General features: G+C 55.9%; 1 protein-coding gene across 1 annotated transcript; it reads right to left on the bottom strand.

Annotated features, from left to right (window-relative positions):
• Nucleotides 1-1,757: 1,757 nt before the first annotated feature.
• Nucleotides 1,758-13,780, bottom strand: SCRT2 (scratch family transcriptional repressor 2). Its single transcript, XM_045084010.1, has 2 exons — nt 13,545-13,780; nt 1,758-2,650 (listed from the first exon to the last, which is right to left on the bottom strand). The coding sequence occupies exons 1-2, from the start codon at nt 13,675-13,677 to the stop codon at nt 1,857-1,859; spliced, it is 927 nt and encodes a 308-aa protein (XP_044939945.1). The 5' UTR covers nt 13,678-13,780; the 3' UTR covers nt 1,758-1,856.
• Nucleotides 13,781-14,482: the final 702 nt, after the last annotated feature.

Here is a 14,482-nt window from a genome sequence, read left to right as displayed (position 1 = left end):
TTCTGCTACCCATCTCCCTTCCCCACATTCCTGCTGCCTCCCTTCCCCAGGCGGCCTAGAGCTTTGAGAAGCCCTAGAGAAGTGCCCCTGCTCCAGCGGCCCCTCCAGTCTCCACCCTCCTTTGTGGCTGAGGGGAGAGAGGGAGGGTAGGAGAGTCCAGGACTCCTGCCCCCAGAGCTGGGCGCCTAGTGATGGGGCAGAGGCGTGTGCTTAGTTAAAGCAGAGGGGGCCAGGGCCTGTGAGCGTGGAGGTGTGTGCTTCGGTCCTCGCCCGGGCATGCAAAAGCGCGGCGGGGGGAGGTAGTGGCGGCCAACGTGGGGCGGCTGGCAGCCCCGGCCCCTCTGCCCGGGAGAGTTGCATAGACATGGCCGGGAGGGAGCGCTCCTCCCGGGAGCGAGTGGGCCGGAGGCCCCAGTGGGGTCCGGGGCTCAGTCGGTCCCTGGAACCTGGGGTCCCTCAAGAAGAGGAATAAATAGGAAACGAATTGAGGAGGTTCCTCTCTGCGGTCTCCCTGGAGTGGGAGTGGAAGGCTCAGGAGGGCGGGGACCTGCCCCATGACTGGACCTCTTCATACAGCTCACCCCCCAAGTGTAGGGTCAGCAGGCTATCCCTCCCATTCTCTTCCCTAGAGAGTTCAGGCTCTGATGAGGGTGAGGCTCCTCCCTCACTCCCCAGATGGGGTGTGTGTGTGGGGGGGGCGGGGGACAGCCTTCTATGGCCTTTGCTGTCCCTCTCCTTGCCTGGCTCCCTGACCTCCCAGTCCAGCTGGGGAAGCCAGACCATCCCTGGGTGAGGCCAAAAGATTAAATATAATAATAAATAGATAAATAATAAATAAATAAATAACTGGAGAGGCCCAGCCAGACAGGGGGAAGGGTATTTGTGAGGTGCTCCAGACTCCCCCCCAAACAAATAAGGAGGGGTCCTGTAGTCCTGGGGGTGGGGGAAAGTGCTCAGAGAATCTGGGGAGAGGGCAGCTGGAGGCTGGAAGCCCAGGGAGGGGCTGTCCTGGGGTGAGAGGAGGACTACATTAGGGGGCAGGGCCTGAACTGCCCCTCAAGTCTGCCCCAGGTCAGGTGAACTCAAAGGGGTGAGAGTTACTGGAGGGATGAAGGGGTCTGGAAAGAATAGGGGGTGGGAGTGGTTGAGAAGGCCCCAGGACTGAAGAGAGTGGGAAATACATGTGAGCGTAGGGGGATGTGAATGACTGGACCTAAGGCCGGGTTACAGAGGGGATCAGGGACAGACTGGGGACTCCAAACAGGGGTAAGGATTCAGTCCCTAGATGGGCACACATAGAGCAAGACTCGGCAGAGGCCAAAGGAGGGTCTGGGGTTGAAATGTGGCCTGGGAGCTGCAGGGCCTGTGTACCGCGTGGATGGGGAAACCAGGACAGACGTGAGAGTCAAAGGTAGGTTTGGGCTTTAGACTGGGGTTCCGATAGAAGAATAGTAGGAGAGACTCAGCTGAGAACCGAGAGGAAAGGTCTGAAAGTTGATAGGGAAGAGGTGCGGGGTCTGGGAGAGGGCGGAGAACATTCCTGCTCTGGGGCCTGGGAGAGGTGCGGACCTGGTGCCTGAGTTGGGAGCCTTGAGGGCGGGTACAGGGGGTCAAGGTCCGAGTTTGGGGATCAGAAAGGGCGATGTGGTCATGTGCTCGGGGTGAGGGCGGGGGGAGCCAGTGCAGGATGTGAGTGGTGGGTCTGGGGCGGGAGAGGAAGGTTCCGGGCTGGGAGTGGCGGTGGAGGGTGGGGAAGGGTTGTTTCCCCCTACCCTCCCAGGGGCGTGGGCAGGGAAACGCTGCTGGGGCGCTTAGAGGACGGAGATGGAGGTGGGGGCCCGAGGGCAGCGGGCGGCTCAGCTGGCGGCGCCGGCAGGGGGCGGCGGGGGCGGCTCGGCCCCCTTGACGCAGGCGGCCTCGCAGTGCTTGTGGAGGTAGGACTTGAGCGCGAAGCTCTTGTCGCACTGGCGGCAGCGGTAGTGCTTGAAGGCCGAGTGCGTCTGCATGTGCGCGCGCAGGTTGGAGCGGTCGGCGAAGGCCTTGCCGCAGTGCGCGCAGCCAAACGGCTTCTCGCCCGTGTGCGAGCGCATGTGGCCCTGCAGCAGCCAGGGACGCGAGAAGGCCTTGCCGCACACGCCGCACTTGTGGCGCAGGTTGTGCGTGAGCACGTGCATGGCCAGCGCGGGCATGGACACGTAGGCCTTGCCGCACGTCGGGCACTTGCGCGCCAGCTGGCTGTCCAGGCTGCGGTGCGTCTGCTTGTGGCGGCTCAGGTTCGACGACGTGGCGTACGTCTTGCCGCACTCGGCGCACGCGTGCCGGTGCCCGCCGCCCGCCGGCGCCCCCGCGCGCCCCGCGCGTCCCCCGGCGCTCCCGGCGTCCCCCGCGCCGCCCGCGTCCCCGCCGCCGCCCCCGCCGCGCCGCCGCCGCGAGCGCCCGTCGGAGATGAAGAAGGCGTCCATGGAGTAGCTGTCGGTCACGGCCGCCTCCCCGCGGAAGTAGCGCGCCGACAGGCTGGACTGCGGGCTCTCCGGATCGCTGTACTCCTCCGGGGCCGCCGGCGGGTAGGCGGGCTCGGCCGGCGCCAGCTCCAGGCCTGGCTTCTGGTCCGCATCGTAGCTGCTGGGGGGCAGGCAGTGCGGGGCATAACCTGCAGGGGAGGGAAGGGAGCGAGGACGAAGGTGAGGTGCTGCAGAGGGCCAGTCACTCCGCGCGCCCTCCCTTCGGGGCGTCCGCGTGCTCGCGCTTGGGAGACACTGGCCACTGGTAAAACAGTGGCCTCTGCTGTGCACTTTCCCCCTGCCTGGGTTCAGATTCCTTCTCTGTGGCCCACGATGGAAACAACCCCTGCACCACCCTCTCGGAGCACGGTGCTCCCACGGTTCTACCGGCTGTGTGCTCACTATTTTCTGAAGTGCTCACAACCACGCAGTGAAACTCCTACTGGTATTACACCCACTTTACAGATGAAGACAAAATGAGTCTGTAAATTCGCAGCTAGTAAGTGATGGAGCCAAGATGCAGGCCTTAGCAGGTTGACGCCAAAGGCCGTGCAGTCTTTGTTCTAACAACATTCTGCTGTTTTGGTGCTTGCCATAACTTCTCTGAATCTGTTTTTTCATCTACAAAATGGAGCTTATATTTGGACACTGCCTCCCAGAGTCTTTGTGTTAAGTGATGAAAAGAAGTTAAGTGATGAAAAGAAGTGTGTGTTAAGCGTGCACCAGGCTCTGCCTCTGGTTTATGTGTGTTAACTCATTCAACCCTTATAGACCCTGCAAAGTTGGTATTGTTATCATCCTCATTTTCCGTGTAAGGCAATCAGGAAAGAGAGGGAGGGAGGGAGCACACAGCAATTGCTATATAAATGTTAGCTATTATAATTACACTTTTTGCTTGCTTAAAAAAGTGACTTCACTGAAGATTACTTAATTGTCTGCCTCTCCCACCCGACTATGAGCTTCCAAGGGCTGACTCTGTGTGCCCAGCGTGTACCTGGCTTTAAAAAGGTGTGCAATAAGTAGATGTTGCATAAATGAATTAAAAATCTTGATAGACCCACCTCCCAGGGATGCTAGAGGATTTAAGAGGTCAAGTGTGGGGCATGTTATAGGCAGTCCAGGAAGGGGACTTTCTTGTCCTTGCTCCCAAGCCTGTTTTGCTTCCAGCTCCACTAGAAACATTCTGGGGTCTCCCTGGGAGAATTCACCTCCCCCTCTTCCTCCCTCCTCTTCATAGTCGGACCAGAAATCCTGTCTACTTGGGTTTGTGTGATTGGTGGGTAGACAGACTGAGGCTCTCCCAGGGGGTTCCACAGAGGCTTCCCAACTGCAGGGGCCACCTTGATTTGTCTCTCCCCTCAAGACCTAGCTGGTCCTAGCACCCTCCCAAGAGGACCCTGGGGTCTGGGCTCCCAGGAGAATTTCTGGCAGGTAGGCACAAAGTTATGAACCTGGCACCAAGGTTGTGTGTCCATTGTCTTTTGATTCCAGGAGGACAGTGAAGGTTAGGCCCCTTTCTGAGGTTTCAAGCTGGGGAAAGCTGGGCAAACTAGGAGATTTAACCCTCTCCTTCTGACCTTGAGACCTGCTCTCCCCACATTTCACCTTCAACATCCCCAACTCAAGAAAGCAGGTGGAAGAGGACTTTGTAAGCTGGGAACTGGATTCAGAGCCTTCCTTCCTTGAAACATCCTGCCTCATTCAGCCTCTGTACCTTTTCCTCTCCTCTGGGATCTGGGATGGTGATAGAATAAAGTCTGTGCAGACTGTCCCCCAACCCTGAAGACAAGGTTAGGCCCCTTGTTTTTTTCTTCTTTCCCTTCAGATGTTGGCACAGGACCCACTGCACACAGAAGTGGTTTGGGATTGTGGGGGTGGATGACTCAGTAGGGAGGGGCTCTGGTTGCAGAGAAACGCTGGCAGTTTTTTTAATTGGGGAGGGAAGGTTGCCCAGCCTCTCAGCACCCAATCCTCCCCTCCTGTCTGCCTTTGGTTTGGAGGTTCCCCCACCTCCCAGGCCAGGAATCAAGCTTTGCACTCATGCCCCAAAACATTCAGAGAGAATATTGTTTCAGACTAAGTTAAAAACCTTCAGACACTCCCAGACCTCCTCTCTCCTATATTTCCACTGTAACTACTAGGAATAATGATGACAATAGCTAATATTTACTGAGCACTTACTGCGTGCCGGACCCTGTGCTAAGCGCTTCACTCCCCTCGCCTGACCAAATGTCACAAAACCACTTCTATGACACATAAATGGAAGCATGGAGAGGTGGTGGTACTTGTTCAAGGGATGGAGCCAGGATTGGGATCTACTGCACTGCTCCCCTTGTTTTCCACACCCCCAGAGGTCCCCGAGGCAGGGGCTACAGCTGGGTGGTTCACCTGCTATCCCTGGTGCCCTATCTTGTGGGCACAAGGTAAATTATTTGTGAAATGGGTGATAAACGGTGATAAAGATTTGCCAGGCCAGCCTCACTCCCCAGCCCAGCAGGATCTGCTACAAGCCATTCTGTCTGGCTGTTCTTGGGACAGCTTGATTCCCCGCAGAGATTCTGGGTGACCTTGAGCAAGTCATGCCCCTCTCTGTGCCTCAGGGGATAGATCTCCATTTGCAGGGGATCGCTGATCTTGTGACCAGCGCCTTGCATGTTCTGTTATGAAATAAGGATGGCATACTAGTTGAGAGCACCACCTTGGTACCAGGCTGCCTGAATGGAGTTCCAACTTTATGGTGCCCAGCTGTGTGACCTTAGACAAACTGCTTGACCTCTCTGTGCCTCTCTTGCCCCAGCTCTAAAATAGGGGATAATGTAAGCCTGCATACAGTTGTACCAAGGAGTCCATGAGTAAATAAACAGTGAATGAAAAATGAAGAAATAGTGATGAATATGCTAGAGCACTTGTCAGATGCTGTTTTAGGGCTTTATATGCACGAATGCATTCCATCCTCATGACTCCAGTTGGCACCATGTTACAGATCAGGAAATTTAGATACAAGGTAATTAAGTAACATGCCCAGCAAGTAACTTAGAGCTAGGATCCCACCCCAGTGCTGGGCATATTGCAAACCCTTGATCCATGTGTGCTGTTATTATTAGTAATAATAATAACCTTCCCAGCTGGGTTTCTGTACTGCAGTTTTCTTGGCACCTGCCAAGACACATCCTGATGTTCTTCTCCGGGCCTCTGTTTCCTCAGGATGTGTAATTTTTACATCATGTTTGGGGTGAGGAAACTTCTGGTGGGGTAGTAGGAGTTCAGTGAACCAGGCAAGTCCTCACCCAAATTGGGCTTCCTGCCCGTGGTGCCCTCTGGTGGCAGCCTGCAGCACTGCAGCACCGTACTCCTGTCGCTGGGGGGCTCTTTATATAGAAATAGGGGTTCCTCAAACAAAGGCTGGTCCTCTGCCTAGGGATGGATGCCTAACTGGCTTCAGGCCGGGCATTGCAGGCCAGACCTGATTCCCCGCATCTGTGGAGCTCAGCATGGGTTGTGGGGTGGGGTGGAGTTGGGGGTTCTATGAGAGTTTGCATGGTCACATTAGGACTAGGTGGTTCTAACTTGCTTTGTGACCTTGGACAGGTTACTTAACCTCTCTGGATTTGGTCTGTATAGGAAGAAGGTTGACTGGTATGCTTTAAAGGCTCACTCTGCCCCATGGCAGAATAGATCCTCAGGGATGCCCATTTTCCTGTCCTTCACAAACACCCTCAACTCCACCTCATCCTCCTCAGATCAGCCTAGACTTCTCCCTGTCTATGTGACCTTGGTAAGTTATTTAACCTTTTTGTGCCACATATGTGTAAGGGAGCATATAATAGCATATAATAGCATTAAATGAGTTAATGCATATAAAGTGCTTAGTACAATGCTTGGCACACAATAGCCTCTCAAGCTGCTTTTATTATTGTCATCATTATCATCCCTGCATTTCTGGTGATATCCTTCTAATCTACCAGGAGTAGAAGGAGACACACACGGGTGTCTCAGGCTGCTATGGGACCTTGGGCAAAGCACCTCACCTCTCTGGTCCTCAACCCTGGAGAACCCTTCAGGACACTCCTAAGTTGTGCTCTGACTGTGCATGGAACCCAGATGGGTTTGGGGTGCTTTCCTCTGCTCCACAGGTGACCGGAGATGGCTGAGCTGCCTGTCCTCCACCTGACAGGGTGAGACAGGGCTCTCCTGTTTGGGTCGCAATAGAGGCAGGAATGGCCAGGGACCCAGAGAGAAAACCAGGGGCACACTCATCCTGGCTCTTTTACCCATATCCTAGCTGTGTGACCTTGAGCAAGTCACACAGCTTCTCTGGGCTCAAATCCCCTATTTGAGGGATAGGGATCAGAGCCACCCCTGCCACTTGGAGGGACACTTTGGAGATACAGCGATATCATACACGTGTCACCTGAGAATGACTTTTGGTGTTCTCTGCTTATGAGTCTTAATACTTTAGATGGAAAGTCCAGAATTGATTAAAAAATTAAAAATCCTGCACTCAAAGGAGTGGTGGGAAGGGAATTTCATGGATATTAAGGTGCCGGGTGCTCCACAGTCACAGTCTCATCGGACTGGCCCCTTGGGGAGAGGGCAGGGGGCATCTTGAGTAAATACCACCACTGCTACCTACCACTGCTTCCTGTCAGCCTCCCTCTGTGCCAGGCAGTATGTTACGCCCAGAGGCTTGGGGGCCCAGAGAGGGGAGAAGGTTTGTCCAAGGTCACTGGCAGAGGAGTTAGGCTTACAACCCTCCAGAGTATGTGTTTTTTCCAAAACACCCCAACTGGATGGAGACTGCTGGTGGTGGGAAGTTTACAGTTGGTGTGGCAAAGGGGCAGTGGGTTTCTTCAGATAACATCACCTAGTTGGCCTATGTCTGAGGGGTTGATGAGGGGCTGGGGCTGTGGAGAAACTGCTTGGGAAAATGTTCCTGCCCCTTGTAAATTTTTGCAAATAAAAGCAGTACAAGTAGTGATTGACACTGAGTATACTTACTGTATACAAGGTGCCCTGCTCAGTGCTTTGTGCACACTAGCTCCTGTCTGAGGGAACCTGATAGTCACTTCCTACCGTGCCCTGTGGAAGCTGAGGCTCAGAGAGGGGCCTTGACCCACCTCAGGTCACGAAGCAAGCTCTTTGGTCACAAGCTCTCGTAAGAGCTAGGCCAGCCTTCTGCCTCTTAGTCCTGGACTCCTTTTCCTAGTCTCTCCCAGATTCCTAGGGTCCCAAACTTCCTGCTGGGAATTTCCAGCCCCCGTCCCACTTCCCTGCCTTGAGATGGGCAGAAAAAGAGAGGGGCCTGGTGGTGGGCCAGCTTTCCAGGTGGCCCACTTTCCTGAGGAGGGCCCAGCCCTGCTTGGTGGTGGGAGCTGGAGGGGCTGCTGCACGGGTATATTTAGAGCTGCTGCTTGCTGTGCCAGGGCCTCGGGCCTCGAGAATCAGCTCCAGCCAGCTGAGCAGAAAGCCAGGTCTGTCAGCAGCAAAGCGGGATAAAAATAGTTTCTCCTGTCTGCTCACAGAGCTGGGCAAAGGGGCTGGTACCTCCCCCTCCCCTTATTATAGCATCTTTGTTAGCTGTTCCCTGGGCACTGGACCAGAAATGACACCCACCTCCTCCAAGGGCCTGGCAGCTGGTACACCTGCCCACTGGGGAGGGGTCCCTGAGTCCAGATGATCAGGGGACAGAATGAGGTCTGGCCCAACATGACCACGGCTATAGGGTGTGGGGCTGATGCCCACTGACCCAGGCCCAGGGAGTGTCTAGAGGATTCCAGAGTCCCTCCCCACTTTCTCCCCTCCAGAAATCCCACATATTCTGTTTTTTCCTGACTGTGACCCAATTCCTGTGGCCCACAGGGAGGTCCACAGCTCTGCAGGAATCAATAGGAAAGATTTTTCAAGAGGTTGTGGAGATAGGAGTAGGTGGCTAAGGGTCTTGAATTGTCTAGCACTGGCTGGTGGAGCAGCCTTGTGCTCCCTTGGGGGGAATCTCAGCAGGCCCTTGCACAATGCATGCAGGCTCTCCAAGCCTCCCGCTTTCTGCCCTACCCTCTCTACTCCAGGGAGGTGCAATCAGAGGGCCTCTCCAACCTCCCTTCCTACCAAAGGCTGGCAGCTAGAGACAGCTGGGAGGGAGGTCAGGGAGTGTAGGGGCCCCATCTCTCTCACTGTGCCCCCCAGAGGACCTCTAGGCTGTGAATGTCCCTAGAATGTGTAGATGAAGCGCTCAACAGGGAGATGTGACTGGGTCCACCATTTATGCCCTTGTGACCTCGTGCGAGTGATGGGCCTCCTTGGCCTCATTTGCCTTTGTAGTTTGGAGATAATTCTACCCCCCCCACCCCCACCCCCCATGCTCACTGCCCTTTGCCCACAGCATGTGGGGAGATTAGGGGGTGCAGGGAGTCTTTGAGATATGTAACTTGCTGTGCTGACATAGGGACTTGATGTATTCTGCTCTCCCTCAGGAACTACAAACTGAGACTGTTTGAAGAGCGGATGCTCAGCTCCAGGCCTTCATGTCCCCTTTGTGACCCCAGGTTTTCGGGGAGGCTGTGGGCCCCAGATTCTATATCCCACGTGGGCCCTGTTATTCCATATTCCCACTGACTAATTCTTAGGAAAGTCAAATTTCTGGATCCCTAGAAGGTCAGAGCTGAGAGCAAGTTCAACTGCTTGAGTTCATGAAAGGGAAACCAAGGCTGGAGTAGGGGAAGACTAGTCCAAGGACACAGAGAAAAATAATGGTGGGTCTAAGACTTGAGCCTGGGAAGCCTCGAGAATGGACCTGGACATGACCTTGGACTGGAAGTTCGACCTGGGGCTTAATCCTGGACCCTGAACCTGAGCATTGACCTGGACCTGATCTTAGACATTGAAACTTGAACTTGGACATGAATTTGTTCTGAATATTGGATAGGACCTATAACCTTGCACATTGACTTTGGACCTAGACCTTGGAATTAAGGTTGAACATGGTTGTTAGGCTTGGATCTCAGATCTGGACTTGGACATTAGACTAGACATTGGACCTGGACTTTGAACCTGGACCTCTGACATGTCTCTAACCTGTATCGTGGACCTAGACCAAGACTGAGACGCCAGGGGAAATGCTAGTTAAAGAGCCAGATGGGCCTGCTGTGTGTCCTTGGGCACCTCCCCAGCCTTCTCTGGGCTCCCTCTGCCAAGGGATTGGGGCAGCCCTTTTGCATCCCTGCTCTCAAGATGGACTTTCTGAGGTGTGGGGTGGATGTGTTGGGGATTTTCAGCCAGGCTTCCAGGCCCAGCCTGGAGCGACTCCCTGGCGCCATCAGAGGGAGTGAGAGGATGTGGGCGCTGGTATAATGTGGTCAACTAGATAAGCCCATGGGCAAGAGTAGGAGTGCTTCCCCGGCCTGCTGGGGAGGCTTAATGTAGCTGTGGAGGGCAGACAACTGTGTTATTGGATTGGCATTGATCCCTCATCTGCCTGGGTCAGATGCACTCTGAAGGAGTATGGAGGCAGGACTCGGCTGGGGATACAGAGAAAGGGGGACCCGGAGCCCGGCTGGAGTTCTGAGTTAGGGTGTGAGAGTGTGAGGGAGTGAAGCTGTCTTCGCTCGGGTCCGTGGAGACTACTGCTGTGCAGATAGATAAGCAGCAGCCCGCTCTGGGATAGCTCAGAGTGCCCAGCATTTCCCCAGGGTGGGGGCCCAGCGCCTGCAAAGCGGCGGGCTTGACGGAGTTGGAGGACGAGGGTGTGAGAGGGTTAGGGGGATGTGAGTTGGCATCTCACAAGACTGAATCTGTGTTCAGCATCACCCAGGGAAGAGGAGGGGAAGGGGAGGCTGCACCGAGGCAGAAAACAGTGGAGGAGCAAGAGGAGCAGGAGGGGGAGAAATGAGGCATTGTATTGGGCAGGATGGTGGAATTAAATCTGGTCTCCCTTCTTTGGGGAGCTATGCAGAAAGGCCTGGAGATTTTTTAAATTTGGGAGGCTTCCCCTTCCCTATTTCGGAGTTCTTTGGGCTGGTGGGGGGCGGCCTGGAACCCCAATGCACCTGCCTCACCCTTTGCCCAGCCCTCAGAGGCTGAAAAGGGAGGGAGTAGGGAGGCAAAGAAGAGCATCCGTGTGTGTGTGTGTGTGTGTGTGTGTGTGTGTGTATTTGTGTAGGAGGAGTCCTCCAGGAATCCTCAGCACTCCCAGGCATTCCCTGAGCTGGGAGTACACCTCTTTTATTTGGGGCCCTGCATCTTCCATCAGTTAGGAGCCTGTGGTTCTTCTGACCTCCACATTCACAGGCCCCCTCCCTACACCCCTCCCCAGCTTCCCCTCCCACAAGCTTCATCCTGACCCTGTGGCCGTTGCTGCAGGAATGGCTTGTAAGAGGATCTTTCTAATAACTGGAACTATCTCCAGCCCCAGGCCCTTCCCCCCTTCCCCCTCCCTTCCCCTCCCTCCCTCCCTCCATCTCCTCACCTCCCCCCCTCCTCTCTTTCTCCTTGTTTACCCAGCACACTTACACACGCTGGGAGAGAAAAACGTCGGCTCAGCAATTTTTCACACTTCCCTCAAACGCTCAGCAAGGTTATTTCCGGCAGAGCGGAGACAACGGGCCACTAGCCGGCAGGCTCTCTGAGGACCCCCAGCACCCTGTCCACCCATGGAATGAGGGAGCCTCACTGTCCAGTCTAGCCACACCCCAGGGATAGGAGAGGCCCTTGAAAACAGGATGAGGCGGACCCTGTGTTTCCCAGCCATACCCAGGCTTGAAGGGTCACCCCCGGTCTCTGGCACAGGCCCTTTACCGCAGGCACTGCCAAAGCAGCTAGGCCAGGGTGCCTGTCCTCGTTGTGGGGCATCCTGCAGAGAATGAAGCTAAGAAATACCTGGTCTCAGAAACTCTGCCACCCTCAGCCAGGCGTTGGATGGCAAACAGAATCCTACAGAGACCCTGACAATGGCCCCCTGCAGTCCATTAGACCCTCATCCAGGCATCTCCAGTGCCTCCCATCTCACAGTTGACCTTCACAAAAGCTGAGCTTGTCAGAGTTGGAAGGATACTTAGTTCAGCATCCAAACTCTTTCGCTGCTGGGGAGACAGAGGACCAGAGAAGGGAAGACACTTGCCTAAGGTCACACAGTGAGTCAGAGACCTAGTCTCCCAGAGTTCCAGGCCAGATATCAGACTATCACAACAGCCTCAGGATTCTCTGGAGGCTAGGGAGCTAGTCTAGAGCCCTTTGGGGGAAAGGGCCAGAGACAGGGGAGGTTCTAGGGTGTCGAACCCGGTGGAACCCCCATAGGAACACCCTTGCTGATAGCTTTGCTCCAACTTTTGCCTTGACCCCACCACGATTCACTCAAGGGTTCCTTTCAAAGCTTTTTGAGACTGAATTCAAAGCCAGGCGCTCCTGTCACCCTCCTGAGGAATAGTTTGCAGTTTGGGCTGTGCAAGAGAAATTCTCTAAGCTTCTCTGGGTTTCCTCAACTGGCCTGGGGACAGGACCACTGGGGCTCCAGGGGGTGGGAGCCTAGGGCTTTGTGTCAGTCCCCCAAGGAATCCACATCCTCATCTTGCAGGCATTTCAGTTCCTACCCAGATCCTAGCACACATACTCCCCAGCCCTGGCATGGTCCCAGGTCTACCCTCTGTCCTGCCAGCACTCATATAAGCCCAGCCATATCCCTGGGCCTCTGTCCTTGACCCCAAGAGGCCCTGGGGTCAAGAAAAGAGGACAGTAGAATAAGGGGACATATAGGCAATGGAAAAAGGGGGTTGGTTCTCTGGAGGAGGCACAAGGCTGAGAAACTATAGCTGTATCCCTGATCACTCCCTAATTTCTTTGACCTTGATGAGGTCACAGAGCCCTTTGCCCAGCACTTTCTTGCTACCTGGCTTGATAGAGTGATGGAATGTGGGTGAAGTGCTTGGAAATCCCTAAGGTGAAAACTCCCCTGCCTTCACCACCTCACCTCCCTCCACCCCCCACCCCAGCCCTTTCTTCTCTTCTTTTTCTCCCCTCCCCTCTCCTCTCCTCCCTCACCCCTCTCCCCTCCACACACCCCAAAGCTGATGCCACATGTGATGTCAGATTTCTTAGTGCCAAAGGGATGCCTCTTCTCCAGATACCTGCCTGGTATGGGCCATGAGAGGAGAACCCTTTTGTGATCCCCTTGATGGGGGATGGGGTATACACAGGCAGTCTCTGATTCTTCTCCATACCCTTCAGAGATCACCCCTTTCTGAGGCTGAATGACCTCTCTTGTCCCTCAAACCCTTGTCCCTGCAGGAACTTGCTCTGAGAAGAGATGGAGTGTGCTGGGGGTGGGGGACTTACAAGGAACAGCAGGGCTGGCTCTGGAGGGGGTTGAGAAGCTGGAGTGGGGAAGGAGTGCAGCCCAGGGGATCAGGAGCCACTTTAGGGGAACACCTCCTAGAAATCCCCTCTTTCTTGCAGCCCCAAGGACAGGCCCAGCCTTTGGCAGGCATGTGGCTGAGGGTAACAAAAGAGTTGCTGAGAGAGGGGGCCTGGGTACACTTGTCTGGCATCGCCAGGGGGAGCAGGCTTGAAGGGAAGGAGGGTGCCCCCAGCTACACCCAAGGAGCCAGCCCTATCTCCCCAGGGACTGGTAGTCCTGGCTTGCTTATTTTCCCCACTAGGGCAGTACACTCAGGCAGCCAGCCTCCTTCCCTCCACCAGGGAGAGAGGACCCTCAGACTGCCTTGTGCATTAGCCCCCCCAGCATTAGCCCTTCGTGGGTGCCTCTCTCTCTCTTTCCATTCTCTCACCACCTCTCACTCCAGCCCCGTTTAGGGCCACAACTTTCAAAGTCCGGGCTGGCGCGTGGCTGTGGGATGGATCGACCCTGCGACTTTCCCTTTGTAGGGACCTAGCCCCTGCCCCGCCCGCCCGGCCCTCGGGAAGCCCGGGAGGCGCACACAGCTAGGGAAATCTCCTCCCGGGGTTCCCCACCGCGCGCACCCCTCCTCGTGGCCCGAGATGGGGAGGGCTCGAACTCCCCTCCCTCTCCCCCCCCCCCCGCCGGGTCCTACTCACCGTTGTCCCCGGGCGGCCCCCGGGCTCCAGGCAGCACGTAGGCGGTCTCCAAGGGGTGGTAGGTGGGGGCCGGCACCCCGCTGCACTGGAAGCCGTCCCCTTTGATCTTCTTTACCAAGAAGGAGCGCGGCATGGTGCGACTGGCGGGGGGCTCGGCGGGGGCACTTGCGTGGGGCCCCGGTGGGGGGAGGCGGCCAGTCGGGCGCGATTGGCTGTCGGCGCGGGGTTTCAGCACTGGACAGCTCCCAGCGGGCGGGCGGGCGGCAGCGCGGAGCCGGCACCGGTGGCGGCGGCCCCGGCTCTGGCTCGGGCTCCCGCTCGGGCTTGGCGGCGGCGGCGCGCAGACGGGCGATCGCTGGAGCTGTGCTCAGCACTCCGGCTGCCGGCTTTATATGGGACGCAGGCTGGAGGAGATCAGGTGGTCCCCTAGCAATGGAACTGTTCAGCGCTCTAATCCATCAAATGTCCCCCAGGACAATCGCTCCGCACACGTTCCCCTGAACCGGCAGTGGTGGGGGCAGGCCAGGCGCAGGGAGCAGCGGGCAGGCAGGAGGGGAGAAAGTGAGGGCGAGAAAGGCGCAGAGATATAGAGAGACGGAGAAAGAGGAGTGGGGAGGGGGGGAGGAGGGAAAGAGAGAGAGAGGGAGAGAGGAGATACACAGAGAAAGACAGAAAGAGGCATACAGAGAAAGAGAGACACACACACTGAAAGAGGTAGAAATAGAGACCGAGATAAGGACAAAAAGACACAAGAGAGAAACATAGGAAAACAGAGATGGAAAGAAGTAGCAACACACGCTCACACACCCATGGGAGAAAGAGAGATCCAGACACACAAAAAGAAAGCCCCTCAGGGATGCCAAGAAAGGGAAAGAAAAGTGTAAGATAGAGGGAGAAGCCGGGGGGAGAGGACAGAGAGTGGTCTGGGCAGGTGGGGT

This window comes from Mustela putorius, unplaced genomic scaffold (assembly GCF_011764305.1).
Source record: "Mustela putorius furo isolate JIRA1106 unplaced genomic scaffold, ASM1176430v1.1 tig00000743_pilon_pilon_pilon, whole genome shotgun sequence".
NCBI lineage: Eukaryota > Metazoa > Chordata > Mammalia > Carnivora > Mustelidae > Mustela > Mustela putorius.
Note: the sequence above shows the minus strand (reverse complement) of the source record. Positions and strands in the feature narration are given on the sequence as shown.